Raw genomic sequence first — 21,687 nt, 5'->3', positions numbered from 1 at the left:
CAATTCACGTGTATTTATAACCATTGGCATCCATTTCCGTCATTTTTAGTCTATTTCTGGCAATTTTTATCCAAATCGTTACCATTTCTCATCCTTGCCGTGTTTCGCATTTGATTGCAATTTCCTCACTAGCGTAGACCATTCCAGAGAGTTTCTCACGTCATTTTCAAGATGAGTGAGATATTCATTGAAAGAATTATACGAAATATTTTTTCAATTTTTGTCAGGATGTATTTTCTCATCTACGAAAACACAATATCTTGCCGGCTGCATCGAGTGTACTTGAAAGGGGTTGAACACTCAGCTGCGTGCGCTCATCTGCGCGCTGTTCCGTTTCGGAAAACATCTCCCAAAGCTGTGCTGTGACATGTAGCTTGTGTTATCTCGCATCGCTCCGTGCACCAAATCTGACCGCATCACCTCCGCAGTTCACCTGCCGTCGTTATTTCGAAAGTGATTCTGCAAATTGATGCCATCCTGTGCAGCACCATCCTCGAGTCCTGTCGCACCCGGAGAATATGTTTGGTCACTCGTATCTCACCACTTAAGTTTGTGCATTCACGAGAAAAAATGAGGCAGTAGGCTCTCATTATTCCTAATATTAAGCGGAATGTATTTCAACCGATGAGGGGGAGTTTTTCAATCACATACGGGAGAATAGAATATCAATTTTCCTCAAAAGTTCCCACAAATTGCTATTTCATTCACCAGTAGATAATTTGATGGGTCCCATCGTACATTTATGATGACAGTGAGATGAAAAATTACTAGTATTACATTGATAAAATATTTCTTGCAGTATCTACCAATTTGCCTTCAGCATACGTTTCCTGTGCCAGTTTACAGTATCTTTTTGATTTTCCATCAGCACCATTTTTAGTTCTTTTTTGCACTGCTCAAGCATGATTTTCGGGATCTTACTGTCTCCTATTGGACTGAAATACAACATCTCATTTCATCTTATTTCTGACGTCAATGGTATGTCATGATCATAGAAGCCACACAAAGTTCTTGGATTTAGCGGGACTTATTTGATGCTTACGCTACGGGTTTTATGTCGTGTTTCTTAATTGGATGACTCTGTGATCTAATTTTTTTTTCGATGGGATGACAAAACTCCCTCTAAATGAGCAGCACATTTTCTCCTCTATTCTGACTGGTGAATGGATGTAAATTCAAATGTCTGCATATAAAATATGCAGATATTTATTTACATGGGTAATTGAAATTCTCTTTGATTCACTGAAGATAAAATATTGGTTTGTGACACTGCAAAAAGGTTTGCGACAGCTGGCTGCCAAGCATGTGAAATATTTTGAGGAACAGGGAATAAAAATAAATACTGAATTAATTAAACTCTTGGTAATTTGTAGGGATCAGGAAATATGGCCTTTATTCTTCATTATTCATTCTATTCCAGAGTCAGTGCGTATGAAAATAAGTTAAAAACTCCAGGTCAAACAAAGTAACAGCATCAGAAAGAGGTCAACGTAGGTGAACAAGTCATAAAGAAATAGGGAAGAATTGATGACGACAACTTTGTAACTGACAACAAGGAATCAACTGCCCCGGGGTGTTCCTATGTTGGGCATGGTCTTGGGTATTTGCATTGCTTCATTAAGTCAAGTTAACTTGAAGAAGAGATGAGACATCAAGATGCCTCCAAGGAAGGTGCCATCCTGGCAGTTACCACACACAAATGGAAAAATTTAAAGTAAACTCCCTGAAAAGTACATTATAAGAAAATATACATTTCATTCCATTCAGCTTTCCCCCGATAAACACCCTAGAGGTGGCTTTCAGGGTATTTTGTAGATATAAAGTACATCAGTGATTAAAAAATCGCCTGATTAACGCTGGAAAACATTAAGCTCGAATTAAATAAACTCGGAAATAAATGCGGTACATATCGTAATTCAACGGTTAACCGAAAAGGGAGTAAATGAAACTCGAAACTCGTCTCAAATTCTACTATGGACTCGCTAGAACACAAATAGGCAAAACTGAGAAACTGATGATGAGCTGAATGAGTGAGAATCAGTTCAAGATGAATTTTCTTGAAGAATCTTGAAGGAGAAGCCGATAAAACCAATCAAATGGAAGAAAATTTTCAATTGTGGTGGTATTTCGATATTCTACTCTGTGACGACCTTCATTAAGTTCGATATGTCCTGCACATATGGGTAAATAAATACCTCGAGGGCTAGTAAAGTAAAAACCCTTTATTTTCATACCTTCCCCTTTGGTTAACCGTTGAATTATTTTCCACGTGTGTCTTCTTAATTCTATCTGAATGTTTGTCAGCGTGGCTCCGGCAATTTTTTTAACACTATAATCTAATTATCTTTTAAAAAACCTATGGTGAATGTACTTTAACTCATTCAGCGTGATATTTAGTGAATATTGATTCCGAATTTATTTCATAATTTGAAATTCATAATTTAGAGTTCAGTTGTTGCCATTACTACAAGAATATCCTACAAGGCATTTTTTGTGGGGCTTTACGCGACGTAGGGTCTGGATGAAGCGAGCAACAGCGGTCAGGTGTGTCAAAATCCTTTCGTAAAAGGAAGAATGCTAAAAGAGAGGGTAAGGGGCAGAAAAGGAACATGATTTATCAATTTAGTGAAATGCAAGAGGACTTATTTTGAATTGCATTGGAGAGTTCAACGCGGAAGGGAGGACAGGCCGGGCGGATTCGTAAAATGTTTCATATGAACCTACCTTTAATAATAATAATGTGATTGCAGACTACCTTAGCAGCACCATTACCTGGAACCGTAGAAACACGACTGAAATCAAACGTCGAATGCCCCAAGCTAAGGCGGCGTTATGGCAAAGCAGCCGCTAGTATTCTCGAAGAGCAATGCCATTTGGACCAGGAAACAGTTCGTGATAACATTCGTGTGGGCAGTGGAGCTCCATGGTAAATGGGCTTGGTCCATCGGAAAAAGTTATCCGAAAAGAATAGAGGCCTGTATCGAGACCTGACGCTGGAGGAGGATGCTGAAGACGAATTGGACGGATAGGGTAAAGAAGGAGGAGGAATATAGAAGAATAGGAGAAGAAACGGCACTATGGATCACTATAAGCAAGGGGTCGGCAACCTACGGCTCGCGAGCTGCAAGCGACTCTTTTGATATTAAATTGTAGCCTTCCAGTTCCTTGTGCAAAAAATAAAAATTATAATATTTTATTTCCAAAACTCAAAAAAAATGAGAACAGAATGAAACCCATGAATGTAAAAAGGAGAGAGGATAATGTGTCCCTATAAAAAATATTTAGCCAGTAGTCAAATTAAAGCACTGTCGAAATGAAGCTTCGTAGCTGGTTGCATAACGTTTGCCTCTTCCCTCTCAAAAGCCGATCCCTGTTGTACTCCAAAGAAGAACACGGTGGATAGGCGACGCAATGAGACACAGCAGTTATTTGTGTAACATAATAGAAGAAAACATTGATGGAAAAGTTCCGAAAAGAAGACTAAGGGTCAAAAAGGACTTCGGGCAGATCAAAAGGACAGGGGGGATAATTAAGAGCCCCAGGGAGGTAAAATAACTAGCTTGGGGTAGGGAGAAATAGAGGGCTGCAGTACACATTCTTAGGATTCCAGCACTATCCACTCGTAAGGCTAGGATGGTGTTTATGCCGGATTCTTGTCCAAAGTTGCGCCATGGGTGACGTATTTTTTCCGCTCGTTCGTTATATTTTCTTATTACGTTGATTAGGGGGATGAGATCGATGCAGTGTCGCTTGCGTGCTTATTTTCTCCTCCTCACGACCTGTTCGTATCCGGCACCCGCAGCGGGACTCCCAACCACTCCCAACCGTCAACTCCAATCTGTTGAGCAAATACGGCTTCCTCCCTGAAACACTCTTACCTTCCTCCTACCGTTGCCTTTTCCGCTTCCAAAGCAGTAGTGCCTATGACAGGGCGCCTATGTCTCAGATCCCCTCTCCTCCGATTACACCGCATGGCGAATTGATTTTTTTCAAGGAATCTTTCCTCGATCAAAACAACTTTTTAAACTAACTTAAAATATTATTATTTAAGTATTCTACCGATTAAGGTAGGTTTCCATGGAGAAATTTAGAAGAATTCTCGGATCCTCCCCTTCCTTCAAGCACATCCCGTCTTCAATTAACAATAAGACCTAATCCCTTTCATTCTATCTAAAAATCTTATTCTCTTCCTTCCTCTCCCCCGTTTACCCAACATTCTACCCTGTAAAATTGTTTTCTACATTCGCTCTTTCCCGCTAAGTACTCGCACCATCCATACCCTCTGTCTCCTTCACATCTCATCTAGAAGCTGCCTCTCCTCACCCACCATTTCCAGCACTTCGTGGCTCCTCCTCCTCCCCGTCCATCACTCCTTCTCCATTCTTTGCCACGACCACATAATTGGGCCCACAAAACTTGTACTCAACCCTTGAACATTGTGGCATTACCTTTTTTGGGGATGGGGGTTGAAAATCTAAAAATGAGTAAATTTAAATTCATTCTCAACGGATTATACCGAGTTACGTGTTTTCGAGGCAAACATTTTGTCCATTTTGTTAGTGTCTGCGACCGGACCGTGCGAAATTCATGTCCGATGCGTCTTTCGCTGAGAATCAAAATAATACGCAGTGAATGAACTGTTGTATCCAGCTTTTTATGTTTTGCATTCTTCCTAAAGTGAATGGATATATTTTGCATTTTTGTTGTGTTTCTTATATTATTATGTTGTTTTGTGAATGGCGAATCCGATGACAGCAAATACGTAAATAAATTTCTCGGGAACGATAACGGCGGATGGGTTTTCCGTGGCGTTGATTTGCAGATGTCTCCATGGCCTCTGAGTTTCACTGCGTGGGATTTGTTTGACCAGGCAACAGTCGTTGCTAAGGAAAAGAGGCATTATCCCAGACTTATCAAGGAAGCCATAGAAATAATCAAGACGCCGAACAACAGAAAGGACGGCTACAATCTCCACAGCTCGTGTAAGAGGTTGATACGAGCAAGTAACGAACCGACCAATCATCTATTTTCAGATTTTTTTCGTCGCTATTTATATTTCCCTTCCATCTTGCGATTTCTTTCGATGAATTGTGACTTTGAGTGAACGGCCCGAGTGGAATAGCTTCGCAGCGTTGAGAGGTGTGCCACTTCCGCTGAACCAGGTAAAAAGAAACACCGCAACATGAAGGTTTTGAACATCGCCTTTTGTGTACCAAATAGGTTTACATGGATCACATAATCTTTATCGGCTACCCATGATTGAGCATTGACTGCTACTATGTCCATTAAATAGTTGGGTCGACGAAGGTTGCCTCTCAATTTTCCATGGGAATCTTATCACACATTATAGATTCTCCCTCACATCTTTCATCAACTACTACATAAAGCGCCATCGAATGCGTTACCTATCTCAATGATCTATCGTAAATTAAAACTTACTAACAATATTCCACAAACATAATTGCAAGTCAATTTTTAATTTACAGTATGTTAGAATTCCTTCTATTTAGAACTGAATTGACGTCTTACTATATGAATCAACTATCTATATAAATGATCTTTGGTAGCATAATATATTTTAAGCAAGAGATACTAGTCTTCCAACATTTTTCCCGTTCTTATGTAAAAGCTACACCGCTGATTTTATTGCGGTTATTCCCTAAAATTTATTAAAATATGATGATAGACTTTCTTTTAGCTTGAAACTCAAAATCTCGTTCAAATCTGAGGCTTCACCCGCGAAAACTACACGTTCACTTCCCAAAAACATTTAGTTTCCCCTTTGATTTTCGACGCGTGACCTTGCCAAACGCGCGTGTATATTCTCGACCACTGGACTCCGGCGCAAATTACGAAGGGACGAACACTGCGTGCGGTAGACTGACTGCCCCCAGAGGGTGGACACAGGGGGTGGACGTGTTTAAAAGGGGAATGTTTGCTCAAAAAAGGGGTCAGTTCTGGGCGAACCGCTCGCTCCGGCCGCAATCGGATCGCCAATCGCCCCGGAGCGATTTGCCAGTCCACTCACGGGCGCTTCCGACCCACTGGCTGACTCACTGACCACCGCAAAACATGAACGCACGCGGAAGGCTCTGCCCGCTCTTCGGCCCTTCTCAAAGGATGCGAGTCAATTCAGGCATCAGTATATACTACACTCAGGCGTAGCGTAATTTTCTTCATCCCCGGTAGAATTCCAAATATAGAAAAACTAACTCTACTCACCCCCAAAAAATACGAAGGGTATTTTCATCAAAACGGAATCTGAAGAATTATGAAAGTATTTAGCAGCGAAAGAGTTTTGTCTCAAAAATTTAAACTTATTACAAACGTAAATCAAAATTAAAAAATATCTTAAAAATACGTATGTTAACCCTTTATAATCCAATTTTGCTTCTAAGCAACATCAAAAATGTTTAAACGTTTAGCTATATTCAGGAAATATCTAAAATACCCATTATTTTGTAGTGTCAATTTTAATGATGAAATAGTTAGCTGCCACGATAATTATCATTGAGTGTAAAATTTTCAATTTTTCAAAATGAAAAATCTTGAAATTTGATTTCTCCCAGAATCAGTTCTGGGATATAAAGGGTCAGGTTCTACGCACGCTCGCAACTTTGGTTAAAATATCGCTACAATTGAACATTTTATGTAAGGATTTATGCATCATCCCTTCAATCTTAAAACGTAATATCTGCATGCATTATTGTTCAAACATTTGTAAAAATTAATTTCCATAGCATTTATGCAAACACCTACATATTTGCCCTTTGCTCTTTTCCCGGTAAGTGCTCATGTCATACATTATGAGTACTTGAAATTTGTCAGTACCAAATGATTAGCTCTTTGTTGTTGCTACTTAACCACGGGCGGGAAAAATTAGGTCTCCTTTGATTCTAAATAGTCATGTATCCAAATTAAAATTATATTTGAGGTTTCCTCAACGTTTATCGATGATAGAATACTCTGTCGGACCTTTCACGAAAGTGACTTTTTGAGTAGGCGATTTGTCAGCCATTCTATGGTATGGTATTTGGTATATGGTATGGAGGCAACCTACAGCTGAGGCTATTCGCGCCAAGAGGGTAAGGAGGGAAGGGTGGAGAGAAACCCGGCATCGTCGTTAGCCTGCTCTTAACGAAAGGCGCCATGGGGACCACGGCTTAACGTCCCATCCGACGGACGGAGTGTTGCGCTTGAAATGTCTTCCACGCATCATTCAAGCAGGGATAGGGCAGCCTCCGAAAAATCTCTGCTACCGCCGGGATTTGAACACGGTTCGCCTGAATGGGAAGTCAGCACTGTGGCCTCCACACCAACCCGATCCCCTACAGCCATTCTAATAATATCATCTGGTCAGACTACTGATCTTATTCCCTCGTGAGATTACTAAAGAAACTCCTGTCATCTCGTGATTATTTAACCTGGAGGAATTCCCGAAAGCCCATTCCATCGTCTACGCTACCCATAAGCTCGCCCTATTCCTAAAAAGGCGTTAAATCTGTCCCATACTTGGCTCATTATTGTATTTAATGTGCTTAGTAACCTAATAGCCTCCTCTGCCCACCCACAGGTCACATGGCTGTAATTAATTGCTTTCGGTTGTCCAACCGGGTGACCTCGCAGAAGGCCGGCATTCCATCATCTTTCTCCAATAAGTCTACCAGGTGGAGTGCCGGAGAAGTATTCATCAATATTAATTTTCTGACAAGCGCTAAAAAAAGAGCTCTTTTTGGGAAAAATTACACATAGCGCCTTCTATATTTTTTATTATATTTTCATTTTTTTAGATGTTTCCCGTTATTAAACGAAAATCAAGATCTCGCCAATATGCTGTTCCTGTTAGCGAAGTATGTCTCACATCAGTTATGAAAGTGAAAATCTAAAATTTGGAGGAACGATTAAACTTGACGAAACCGAAGTTTATACCTTTATTCATTAATATTTTTCAATTTTTTCTTGGAGATTAGGAATTTCCCAGCAACAAGAATAAAATTTGTATTAAAAAAAAAAAACAGAAAATAAAGGGAATCCGATTCTTTCCGTAATAGAAACATTAGAAAGAAACGATTAAAAGTATTGACTTGCAATAGCTTCGATCCCGGGCCTTCCGCCAACTTCCCATCAAATTAACACCTGGAATGCGACTGACAGTAAATTTCCATTTCCTGAAGAGGATATATTGCAAGTGTAATTGAATAAATGCTTTTTTTTCGTTGAAATATTTCGGTATACAATCCCTAATGGAGGATTATTCGGAGTAAACCACTGTTTCCGTCTTTTTCGAAGAACTAGGAGCATCATTATTGCAAGTCATTGCTCCCTCGCTGCAGAATACTTCAATATACCGCGCTGAATCAAATATTATGAAATCATAATGCATCTTGGGAGTCTATCACGACCTGGGTATAATGACATGGAGGAAAATAGTAAACCAGAGAGGTATTCCCTCACATTTCGGTCAGTTTTCGAATCATATTCCATCCTCTTTAAAAACCAAATGCTTTCCCTTTAAGCCGTCGAAAATCAACGGAAATGCCCTCTTTTTCACAACCGTGCGGTTCGACATGCGCATAGGAATATAAATATGATAAAAATTGATGATATGAATAAAATAAGTACCACTTATACATCCACAAAAATCTTCTTCCGTAGAATTACTCAGAAATTCTCGGCCAGGTATAATCCACAGCCGTCTCTCTCTCAGCCAGAAATACGTGTATGGGGTCAGAAATGAGGGCGGAAAAACTTATGAATATTTAAACCGTTATTTATCTCGTAGTTGAGGATTCAGAGAGAATAAAATATAAACTTCATAAACACTTTTTTGTGTATCCAGCCGTCATTTCTACCATCTTAGCCATTTTTAAAATCTTAACTTAAAAAAATAGACCCTAGAAATAATTTTTTTTAAACAATGCTAGGTTATAAGCATTTTGGAACCAAGTAAATTTTTCAACACTAATTAGCGTATCTCTTCAAGTGCTATAATATTTACTTTTAGGCGAATGATTTATTTCTTTGAAAATTTAACCTAAAAGAATTAATTTTCTCATTGATAAAATAATCAATACTAAGTTATACCAGGTACCGTTCTATATTAGGGCGCATTTCATCGCGATGTATTCTAGAAATGCCCTAATATCCTACCTGCTTTGCGTCTGAATGTTTCAGAGGAAGCGCTTACACCAGTGTATTTTACGTGATTTTGTTTTAATTTATTATAATTCACAGTTAAAAATTTCATCTTCTCTATTTGAATGAATGATTGACCGCATTTGCTGGCTATATATTATTGATACACTTAGCAGTAGGTGTTTCTGTAGCCTGGAAGTATCTCTCCCGTAATATTAGAAAAATAAAAAATAAAGGTTTTTCTGTGTCCAGGTATTTCCATTGAAGTCTTCAAAATGAAAGCTTTTGCAATACGACTCCGATCAATGCTTCGTCAGGAATTCAAACTTTCCGAAAGTGTTGATTGGGAGATTTATCCGGATTTAGTGTTTGGCCATATTCGGGCGTGGTAGCCTTGAACTGGGTATTACAGGGTTCAGACGTGCTAAGGTTCTCAGATCAGATTACAAGGGGATCAAGCAGAGACCGAAATAAAAGTGACTTTATTCCAAGTTTTGCGGCAAAGCTCTTTTTAATTGCAAGGATCGTCCTCTATAACGGGGCCGAGCAATGAACTGACTGGGCTCAACTAGAAAACCCCAAGAATAAAGGAGGAAAAAGAGATCTTGGTGAGGAGGGCCGAAAGCCAGTCGGCGATATGTGATAATCCTGAAATGAAAGTTGCACCGTGTAAAGACCCGATTAATGCCTTCTGGTTTGAACTAGGTTATTTTACTTTGAGTATGAATTAATTGAATGAAATTCTTATGCTTTTACAAAATAATAATCGGTTACAATTTATCCGTAGTGTAACGCTTCTCGGTACGAAAGCATGGGCACTGAGGAGATAAAAAGACAAAAGAATAGAGACGTTCGTGATGTGCGTGTGGAGGAGAAAGGAGAAGGTGAGGTGGACGTATAGGAGGAGGAAAGACAAAGTGCTGGACATGGTGGGCGAGGAGAAGAAGCTATGAGATACGCAAGAGAGAGAGGTTTGAATGCAACTAGTACAAAACTGGAAGGTGTGCCAAAAGCCATTTTATATGGAAGAATGCTATGCAAAGTCACGGAAGACAATAGGATTTTTTGATAGAATTTATTGTAATAGGCCTCATAGTGAGCTGAAAATGGAATTCCAATCACCCCAGCCGGTCTTCCCAAACTCGCGAAATGCTCTATGTATGAAATCTATAGATTCGGCTTCAACTTTGTGAAAGTCCATGTTGAGTGAATATGAACTCACTTTGTAAATTTTCACTGAATTTATTCGCTGGTACGACGTGTTTTGACGCTAAAGCGACGCTAAGGTACTCGAGAATGACGCCGTCGAAACTCGTCGTACCAGCAAATGAATTCAGTGAAAATTTAAAAAGTCCTCTGTGTATGCCTACCTCAACGAGTAGAAAAAATTAATAAAAATAATAATAAATTTATGTGTACAAAATTAAGTTTACCGTTAAAGGAACAGGTGCAGTCAGTCTCCGGATTTTCGTCTGGTTATGTTGTAAACATTGCATAATTTGGATCACCAAATCCCAGCGTCAATACGAGAACTTTAGACATTGCAGGCTCCCTTCAATTTTGTACCCAATCCATAAGATGAAAAGACTAAAAATGACCCAATTGTAAAATTTATACGGCTTTATTCTCCTCTCTTACTGTAAAGCCATAGAGCTGACGTTCCACCTTTTAATATGACTAATAATTTTTCCGAAAGAAGTGAAGAGGTGACTAGTATATTTACCCTATCAAAAATATTTGCTACAAAATATGTTTGTGCTAAGTTAAATGGAGGCTTAGGTAAAGGAAAGTGAATCATTTTAAGTAGTGTAACAGAATGACCAGGAACACGATTTCCAATCTGAAAATTTCATCATCGTAGAGTCGGTTAGGAATATGATCGAACATTATGATCTGATGCAGCAGGCTGGGGTATTGCAAAATCTACATAGTCAATAGGGAATTCCATATATGGTCACTGACTCAATTATCCTTCACAGTTTATTAAATGTATATCTGATTGTTCATTCTTTGTCTAATCCCCAGTGTCGTTGTCAGATAAAGTCTGGGAATAGAAAAAAAGGTATGTTCCATTATTCAAGATGGTTTTGAGGCAGGATAGTTCATGCTTTACCATCAAGAAGGTTTTGAGGCAGAAAAGTTCATGCTTTATCATCAAGAAGGAATTTTGTTTTCATTTTAGGTTCATTTTTTCACTTTTCACCGGAATATATTATATGTATTTATGCTGACCTAAAGTAGCTAAAAGTTTGGTGCTAAGTCATTGTGTTCTCCGTCCCTTCATAAGTATTCTTAAATTGCCACCATTTATTAACCCAACTGGTTGGTATGAGTCACTATTCTGCCAGTTGAAAAATAATTGGGTCCAACTTCTTTAAGCTCATATACCTACATATATAAATATTCCCCAGGGAACTATCTCTAAAATTTTATTTCTACGAAACCCGGAAAAAGGCCGATATTCTCCTTCCTCGTCTTAAGATGATTTATTCCAAACGTCCACAAGTAAGATGAAGAGGAAAAGCATACGTTATTTTGCATCTTATTACAGAGTAACTATGTTACTCTGCAATCGAACCGTAATTTCCAAGTGACCTTCCTTCTTTGGCTCTTGCTTTGGAATTTTTTGAAAGATTACTTGGACTCTTTTGGAAGCTTTTTAAAAATTTTAAAAATACTTATGGTCACATCAAACTATCATGAATACCAAAGTAAGCTGACTAAAAATGAGTTTGAATGATTACGGAGCTATTTCCTCTAGTCATTTGTTGGATACTGCTTTCATTTTCAGAATATATGAGTTAGATACCAATGTGGAGGCGTAGGTAAAGGATATTGAACCATTTTAAGTAGTGTCATAGAATGACCAGGTACAGTATTTCCAATCAGAAAATTCCCTCATTGGTGAGGACCCCCTCGTTCGCTCGTGGACTTCAGCGATCGGCGACCAGCCGACCTGGCCAGACCGCGCCTATGCTCATACAAGCAATAAGATAATAATGCATGCTTGTCAATGTGTTTATAAGATGGAGCCTTAGTATTTTTAACTGTTGACATTCGTTGTTGTGTGAAACTGGTCGTCATTATCAATATTTCTGGGCAATTTAGCACATATTTATCATCAACTACCGCAGCAATGAAATGTTTCAAAGTGTAGCCTATTAGTATTCAGTTAAAGCATGCATCACTTTCCTCTTTTAATGTCAGTTTTTTAAATAACTATTTGAGTTGGTGACAAACTTTTACTCCTGTGATGGAATTTCGTGACAGATTATACAATTTGGACCGTATCCCCATTTAATATAGCGTAAAGTGAATCTAATTACAGATTTAACTCTCCCAAAAAAAGGCAGGTCATCTTCTCATGAAGGTTGTTCTGTGAATTCCTCTCTCTTCCTCGAAGGATTTGGTCGCTTAGGCTTAGACGGCGATTGAGTTGCTGGGTCAGTCCCCATTATGTTGGCAGCCCTTGCGAGGTGACGAGAGCCTTGTCTGTTGGAGACTTGTTAAGCAAGGGTTTTGAGGGGAAATGAAGGGGGAAGAAGAAGGCGGGGGGGGAGGAAAGTGGTGGTCTGACTAGGGGGGGGGGGGGCGGCGAGAGGGGGTTGAAGGATGAGTGTTTTAGATGAGAGGGGGAATAAGAGGGGATGAACTCGACCCCCGGTCCTCTCACTCCATATTGGCCAGTGCAGGGCGCGAAGGTTGTGCTAATTCCCACCCCTCACGCCAAAGGCAATTTAAAATTTGTGAAATTTATGAAAAAATCAAATAAAATCCGAAGAGTCAAGCGTGATGAAGTGGAATCTTTTCATATTGAAATAATTACTTGCAATTTTCCACGACTATTCAATTTATTACGTCCTAGGTGTCTAAGTCACCACATCATCTTCAAAATTTTATTTTAATTTTTTTAAATTAAATTTTATATTAATTTGTACTGTATTTAATGTATTATTTACCAGGATAAAACTTATTAAACTGAAGTGATTTACTTTTTCAAAGTTATTCCACTATAAGTTATGATATATTTATCGCAACATTCCATACGATCATGTGCTGCCGTCATTGAGGAATTTCGAATGACATATGGATTATTTTCTATTTCTCAGGCTTTCGACTAACTAGATGTACCTACCGTGTATGAATTTCATGCCATAAATAATTAATCCAAACAATGCTTAATTTAAAGTATATCATGCCTACGCTTCCCCCATATGCCAAAATCTCCCCGTAAATTATTTTTCAATGTCGTAACTACAATTTAATGACGAGATTATTTGCTCGTCTATGTAAAAATAACTATCACATCTGCACCAATTGTTCATTCTTATCATGTGTCGTAATTTTTAAATTGTGTAACTACAATTTAATGACGAGAATTTTTGCTCGTCTATATAATAATAACTATCACCTCGGCGCCAATTGTTCATTTTTATCATGCGTCGTAATTTGGGCTGAAGTTTACGAAATGAGCTAGTGAGAAGCGATTGAATAAATTGAAGTCAAAAAACCTTTAAATCCTTAATATAGAACCAACTATTGAAGTGACATTTGCCTCCTCTTATCAAGTTAAGTGGCATGAGGATAATGGATAAAATTAATTATCTTGATGAATCAAATATTTTACAAATATCGCTTAACCCACTTACCATTGATGAGTAGAATATATAATATTTCCAATCTTCGTTATAAGGCGTTATTAGAAGCCACCTGCATGTTTCATCTTTTAAATTTACGAACTGCCCTCCTCTAAGACGTAAGATCTGATCGTTTTTTTCATATTTTAATTTACTCAGGGTAAAATTCTAGGAAGGAATTTTGATTGTTTTATGGGAATAAATGAACTTGGGAACTTCGGAGGCCACTATTCAGAGAAAATATTTATCGTAAATATTTTCTTATTTAGAGAGAGAAAGGAGAAATAAAAAAGATATATTCATGAAGCAAACTGAATTTTTAGTGCACAAGCTCGCTCACGTGTCTTGGATAAAAAATTATTTTATTTGTGCCTGTAAGCTATGGAAAATCCTTCGGGATCGCAGCCAGAAGCGTATGTTTCGCGAATGCAAGCTCATGCACCCAAATCGCTGATGGATATCAGATCACCGCACGTCATTAAGTGCCTTCGTCAAAATTTCTGGGACGTTGAGTGGAAGGGATTCCTTTCGAGTCGCGATGCAGGCCTGATGTTTGCTACCGGTAATGAGGTGCAGCTTGCAGAACGCCGATATGTTTTGGTGGAAAAATTTCTCCGTGGACATAATTTGGGTAATTGACGAAGTCGTCGACGGCGCGTTATAATCTTTGTTCCAGAGTACTTCGTAAACTTGGAGGCAGATGTCGTGTTTATTAATGGTGCCTTCGAAATCAATTATGTTTCGGCAGACTTAAAAAAAATGGAGGAGTGAATAAATTAACTTCCGTCTTCAAGGAGAATTTTCCCGGACTTAGTTCCCATTCAATATTTAATGACGCCAGAACGATAGTTTTCGCAAATCCATTTTGTGTCAGGAAAGATATGGAACCACGTAAAATTCAGAGCGAAACGGGAATTATAATTTATTTCATCTACTTTTTATTACATTTAGTCTGGATCCAACGATTCAATTTTTTGTTGCAATTCTCTCTCTTCATAAATCCTTTCCAGCTCTTCCCATTATATTTTGTTGCCACTATGAGCCTTAATTATGTGTATCCATAATCTTTTTTGTCACGATATGCGTTCTCTGATGTCTTTATAAATAACTATTTTTCAGTGTATCCTATTATTTCTTCTAACCCGTTAAATTTTTATCGGGCGTTGTATTAAATTATTTTCATCAATCATCAAGTCATCATAAACCGGCGACTTTCACATTCAATGAAGTTTCGAAACATCGGATGAGGTTTTTATTAGGGATATGCGAGTACTCGAAAATTCGAAGCGAGTCGAATGGTTGATACTCGACTCGAGTGTTTCGAGTTGCATTATGGCGAGTCGAGTAGTTTCATTTACAGAGCTGTTTGTGGCCAGTAAGTTCCAAAATTTGCTGACAGGAAGCGCTATTATGAAAGCCATGTAACGATATCGTTTTTAAAGTCGATACGCCGTTCAAATGCCTTGCCCAAGGAATTTCAGCTTGCTGCTGTATACGTAGCAGTCAACCACAGTCGACATGGGCGCCGAATACCTCATTGTCAACCGCTGCGGCATACTGTCCTCCGACCCGGCGCGCCTGTAATATCTTCAATTTAATGTTTCGGGTCAATAGATACTGTATAGTGTGCATAAAACAAATATTTTAAATAATTAAGTTCCGAACAACATGAAATATCCATCGGTATCACCAAGTTTTCTAAGCCTCCGCGTCGCGGAGTCGGGACGTGAAGTGCGAACGAAAAATTGCGTTCATTTTTGCAGCTGCAAACTTTTTTCCAAGATTTTTGCTTTGTATTCTTAAGCTATCTTTAAATAATACTCTCAGTAAAAATTGGAGAACTATAATTTCTTAAACTAAAGATAATGTCTACTTTATGTCAGGTTTTGTCATAAAAATGGAGCCGCCATTTTGCGACATTATACCACATCGATACAAACCAAAATATTTCAAAATAATGGAAAATGTAGATAAAGTACCATATTACTGGAATATGATGTTTTTTACTTCACTTAAATCCTTTGAAAACTCTACGATCAACTCAACTTCTAAGTTTAGCGAAGAAAATGAGATCGGGCGTGTTTTTGGAAATTTGGTCCTCTGTATCTTTTCAACGGATAAAATCCATAAAAAATGAGTTATTGTTTCATGATTATCAATTATTTTTGAGCATATATGTCAAGTTTCAAGTCTCTACCTCAAAAAAACGCTATTTTGGACTTTTGTCCGGCTTTTTCCGATTTCGGACCACTGTGCGCTGCATCGCTCTTTCTTATGCAATACATTTGCACCCTTCCCGAGAGCAAATAGGAAAAAATCGTTATGATTTCCGAAAGAAATACAAATACATAAAATTAAGTTATTGGCGGACAATGTCGGTTATCCTCGATGTTTACACAAGTGTTCAATTCAATCAATTGTTCAATTGCCTGGTCCAGAAATTACCGAACTCGACTCGACTCGATACTCGCGAGTAGTTTTCAACTCGACTCGATATCAAAAGGTTCTCGCTCATCCCTAGTTTTTATATGAAGGTCTGAAATCCATTCCTGATATTTGTGAATTTGAAAGTCTTACACCAGAATTTTATTTTTCATTTCACTTCTTATTTCTTCGATCACAATCGATGACGTGAAATTCTATGCTGGCCTTGAGTGATCACGTAAGGATATGCGGAAAGACTTGCTGTTAGCTGTTTTTTTCTGTTGAGAAATTGAATTCCCGATTGAAACCTTAACTTGGGGAGAGATCGCAGAATTCTACCGTTTTTATTTCTCCATCCCACGACGATATCTGTCGTCTCATTTGTCTTTTCCAATAAGTGAAAGGGAACAAAATATACGGCGAACGCTTGAAGCATTTTAGGCGACGCACGCAGAGCCTCTGCTTTCAATCCGTGATTAAGTTTTTTTTAGAAATGTCTTTTGCGTTTCAACATGACTTTTTTCAGCAAATTTCGCGGGATCCGTCTTGTTGCTGCTATCAGAGCACGCGAAAGCAAGTTTTTGTTGGGGTGGAAAGGGATGAGAGAGCAAGGCGCAATCGAAAGCAGTTCCCTCCATTTTGGTCCCCCACGAGACTCATTTAAGTCTATTCCGGCGCCAATGCTACCCATAGAAGCGCCATCACTTACTTGTACCCCGACCGGCGTTTTTCTATCCAAAAGTTGAGGTTAAAATGCTCGTTAAGTTCTGAGAAACTCGCGAAGCAGAATTAGGAGAAATTAATTAAATAGTGAATGGATTTCATTCCTGATACCATTAACAATAAGCCAGGGTATTTACCTAATCTGGGTATTTGTCTAGTTTTGAAAAATTTTGCGAGGCATTGGTATGCATAAATAATGATTTTATTTACTTTTATTAGTAACTAGAATCAATTATTTTCTATCTGGTTATTAATTGAATGTAAAATATGGGTACATATTTAAATGTACTGAAAAACCCACTGTAAATCCTTTGGCTGAGAGGGAATAGCAATTTCCTTTATATTTACGATCAACAGCAAACATTTCAAGAAATTAATTGTTGTTTTTTTTAGGGTTTTCTTTTGAATATGAAATATTATACAAAATAGCATAAAATTCAAAGCGAAATAACGGTGCATTACCGTGTATCACATATATGTTATAGGCAAGCTTTCGTAAACTGATAACTGCGCCCCAGTGATAAAGCTCTTTACTCATTAACGAGCTAAGATTTCATTTTTCTTTGGTCACTAAGCGGTAAGAATCACGTATTGTAGGAACAAGCAATTATGAAAGGAAGTAATAAGACTGTTAATTCCACTTTAAGATATATAACTCGCGCGTCGAGTTTCATTGTGCAGCATCGCTATTGAGTATGTCGTTATGGTCTCAGAATACCAAAATTTATATGGATAAAGGTCATGGTGGGGCATAGATGGAAGTTGTACCAGAGTGTTGGTTGAGGAGGAGGTGCGGATACTACTTTAACAATCAGGAGAAATGTGAAATATGGAGGTTACTTTGGGATAACCACGCGACATCAAATAAAAATTCAAATGCAACTTCCCGGAAATATTTTCTCCAAGAATTGCCTGAGATAACTTTGGGAAAATGGCTCAGTGTACAGAAAAAATTATTGGAGTACTGGAGGAGAAAGGTATGATAAATATGACGTTACAATTATTGTGCAATTTAGTCTCCGAGAGGATATCATAGGTAAGTTTCATCTGAAGGACACACGGTTTTAAGGGTAAGACTAAGCAATGTGTCAAAACGTTCTACTTGGATATAAATGGAATCCCGGGATACTTGTGAGCCATTGCACAGACCATTATACTTCCCAAAACTCTACTTTAAATTTAATTAACACTGTGCCAATTTTTCGAGGGGATGGATTATCACCTGTGACTTAGTCCGGGGAGAGCCCAACTCTTACCTATCCAAACTAACCTGGTGTAAGCAGTTAGTGAGTGAAAAAATAACCGCAGGCAGGCTAGATATGAAGCTTTACTGAGTCACCCGCAAGCGTACTCGAAATTGAAAAATTCCAAATTTGCCTTTTGGATGCTCCGCGATTGTTTCCTAAAATTTTTATAGAGTGAACACTTTAGTTTTCAGCCTTTCAGAGACGTTAGCCTCGGGATTATGGCACTATTTGCTCAAACATGCTGCTAACGTTTGGTACCCAGCAGCTTGTATTACCTTGTCTACTAAAACACACTGAGGAAGATTGCACCTTGATAGCCTGCGTTATTATTATTATTATTATTATTATTATTAATGCATCGGGCATAGATACGAGCAAATCCCTTTTGATTACAGGAGATGTATTCTGAGTTCACCTTGAGAAATATTTGCAATATGAATTAATGACCATCAAATCCATCTGGTTCGATGACGACGAAAATTCAAAATTCTTCAAAATTACATCTCCAAGGATTGAATTTTCCGTGTCTCGAAAAGTCTTTTGAAAGCCTATTCATGTCATGACTGACGCTCTTTCGCTGTCGAAACAATTATTCCCTCTTCTCGTTTAATTTTTGAGCGTCTCAAGCGCCCCATAGACCAAATATGTATGGGTAATCCCTTGACGTTCCACAGATCTACAAACATTCTCCGTGCGAAGTTGCTGTGAAAAAATGTCATAAGGTTTACATGCACGCGACAAAAAATGAGCCGCGAGGGGAAGAAAAAAGCGGCGCTCTTTTTCTCTGAAACTTCGTGCCTTCGAAGCTCTGAATACTAAATGAGAGCTCGGAGGAGGCAAAGACAACGGCGTGCCACCCTTAACTCCTCAACGTTTTCACTTCATATATGTACATATTCTCAGGGCGTCACACAAAAGCTCTCGCAAGCCAAACATCGTCTGCCTTTCGAAGGAGATTTATTTTGCGTCATCAGAGTCTCTATCGCCTCTGTTCCCGACCTGCAAGCGACCGCTTTAAAAACAAAACAGCGGCACCCCATTTGAGAGTATCTCCTCATTTCTCTCTCTCTCTCTTCCTCGTTGATTTTTCCTCGCATTTAAGCCACAGAGGAGAGCTAGGAAACAGAGCCATCCTAGGCTAAAAGTTAGGCTGAGTATTTTCTCTACATGAATTACATATATAACGCGTCAGCCAAGGATAAGGCACAAAGATCAAAGAACTTGAAGGGAACAGTAGTATGGGAGTTTCTGTCTAAAAATACGTGTGCATTATTGTTTATTTGCAATTTTATTATTTTACAATAATCCTTTAAAAATTATGACAGGTTGTTGCGGCAGATATTTTTCTGAAGCAAAGGTTTTCAAATTTTTACAATAAATCGGTAGTCATAATCTCAAAAGTTCACTTTCAGTGTACCCTTTAGATCTTATTTAACTCAATGATAATTTAAAAGCTGGATAATTTCACCAGAACAAACGAGATACATATGTTTATCTCAATGAGCGTAAAATAGTTATTATAAGGGAAAAAAATTTTCTCTCGCAAGAAAAATGGATTTGTACTTGTAAACATGATTTTTCCTGCAAGAAGTTTCTGTGTTGTACACCATAAGTTGAACAATGGGGTTCCTTTCCCGTTCACGTTATTTCAAATGACTTTGAAGTAAGCCGGTCTAGAAATATTGCGCTCAATTATGCTTAAGAAGTAATTCACCTATCGGCACGTTATCCTGTGGCACGAATACTTACGCGAGAGACTCCGAAACACAGTATTCTGACTAAGTGAGACTAAAATATAAATTTTTGATACTATCGGAATATCCTCAAACGAAATTTGAGTTTATGGCGTTCGCGCTGGAAAAATAATCGTACCAAAAACTAACTATTGTTTTAGCTGAAAAACCTTTCGTTCCGTTCGCAATGAAACCTTTAATTTATATGCCTACTCCTAAATGATTTTATAAACGTATTGAACAATTGAGAAGACTTAATTAAATGGTCCTAATAAAAGGCTCATTGCACGAGAGGTAAACAGCCGTACCTCAGGTGAGCTCCTTTGATTTTGCCACACAAATCCTTAATATTCACAATGTTGATTCGCCCGTGCGTTCGGAATATTTGGGAAACAGAGACATGGGGCGATAATAATACATTTTTCGGAATGCCATGAATTCAGTGCATATGTATTAATAACGCTAGAGTTAAATATTATTAAAAATAAAGACGACTTTTTAGTGATGAAATTCTTTTTCAGAATTGTTTATCAAGTTTAAAACACGTTTGTTTAGAAGGCGCGAATATGCGGCTATTGTGACGATCACGCGGCCGTTCCTACTCGTTGGGCGTCGGACACGCGGTATACTTAACAGGAAGTACTTCGGGAGTTAGACGTCCGAATCCAATTCAGTCGAGAAAAGTAATAAAAATTTAAGTAACAATTCCAGATTAAGATTCCAATTTTCATATGAATGCAAAGGCTGAAATCATGCTAAGACGCTTTGACCATAAAAGTTGGATGTTTGTTCCGGAAGGTTTGCGCAGTACTTTCAGCGAAGAAGCAGATTGAAAATAAGGAGAGGTTAAAAAAATAATATGAGTTAGGTATTACGTAATGGAAATTTAGGGTAGGGTGATGAGTTAACATGCGAACCCCCTTTCATTCCACCAACCAACGCCAGACACACTCAAGTATGATGCCCCCTTCTTCGCGGGGGTCTCAACCCTTTCGCGGGCATCAATTAGTCACCGGCCGCCGGCTTTCCCCAACCTGGGCCGGTCGACAGGGCTCTCCCGCCGTCGTTTTCTTAGAAAGTAACTGTTCTCGTCGCCTAGCAACCTTCACTGTCTCCCAAATTTCACGCACACTCACGCGCTCTTGCATTCTTTATTTTATTTCATAAATAAACACACAAAATTGAGACATAAAAACACTTTCAAACGAAGCGAGAGTAACATTCAGCACATCCACAACTCAGGATGAAGGGCAACTCAAATCCCCTGAATAAAATAAAAGGAAAAAAGCGTGAATAAAAATCAAATAATCGGTAAATAAAAAATAACAGGGCTGAAGGTTGAAGTAAACTCAAATATGAAGGAAATAATGTGATTTTCAGGATGGAAAAGGTGTAAATAATATAGTATTGAAAATTCCTTATATCGCATAGATGCCTTACCTTAGATATGACTGTAGACAGGTATCGCAGAATCGGTGTCCGCATGTTGTTATCTGGACTGGATCCCTCATTGGAAATTTGCACAGATTACAGAGAAGCACGCTGTTGGCAGTTCCTGCGAAACTCATCTGATAACCCGGCATTTTTCTGTAAGCATTTCCCGTGATCACAAACAACACTTAAAACTTCATAGATTCGTATCTATGCATCGCCACACGCGCTCCAACGGTTAGTTTCGCGGTTATAGAATTGACGGATCGTCGTCTGCGAAGCAACTGGCACACTGACATCTCTCGGCCAGCGTGAGCACTCGACCAAACAATAACATACCCAAGGAAATCTTAGAGA

At 38.5% G+C, this 21,687-nt stretch overlaps 1 protein-coding gene across 1 annotated transcript in view; it reads right to left on the bottom strand.

The window, feature by feature from the left end:
* Positions 1-21,609, bottom strand: part of LOC124159431 (TNF receptor-associated factor 4) — a 736,683-nt gene extending 715,074 nt beyond the window's left edge. Inside the window, exon 1 of the mRNA XM_046535238.1 lies at positions 21,340-21,609. Within this exon, the coding sequence (XP_046391194.1) occupies positions 21,340-21,482 (143 nt within the window). The 5' untranslated portion in view covers positions 21,483-21,609. The remainder of the gene's footprint in view (positions 1-21,339) is intronic.
* Between the last annotated feature and the right edge of the window lie 78 nt (positions 21,610-21,687).

This window comes from Ischnura elegans, chromosome 5 (assembly GCF_921293095.1).
Source record: "Ischnura elegans chromosome 5, ioIscEleg1.1, whole genome shotgun sequence".
Taxonomy (NCBI): domain Eukaryota; kingdom Metazoa; phylum Arthropoda; class Insecta; order Odonata; family Coenagrionidae; genus Ischnura; species Ischnura elegans.
The sequence above is the reverse complement of the archived record's forward strand: the minus strand, read 5'-3'. Positions and strand labels throughout refer to the sequence as shown.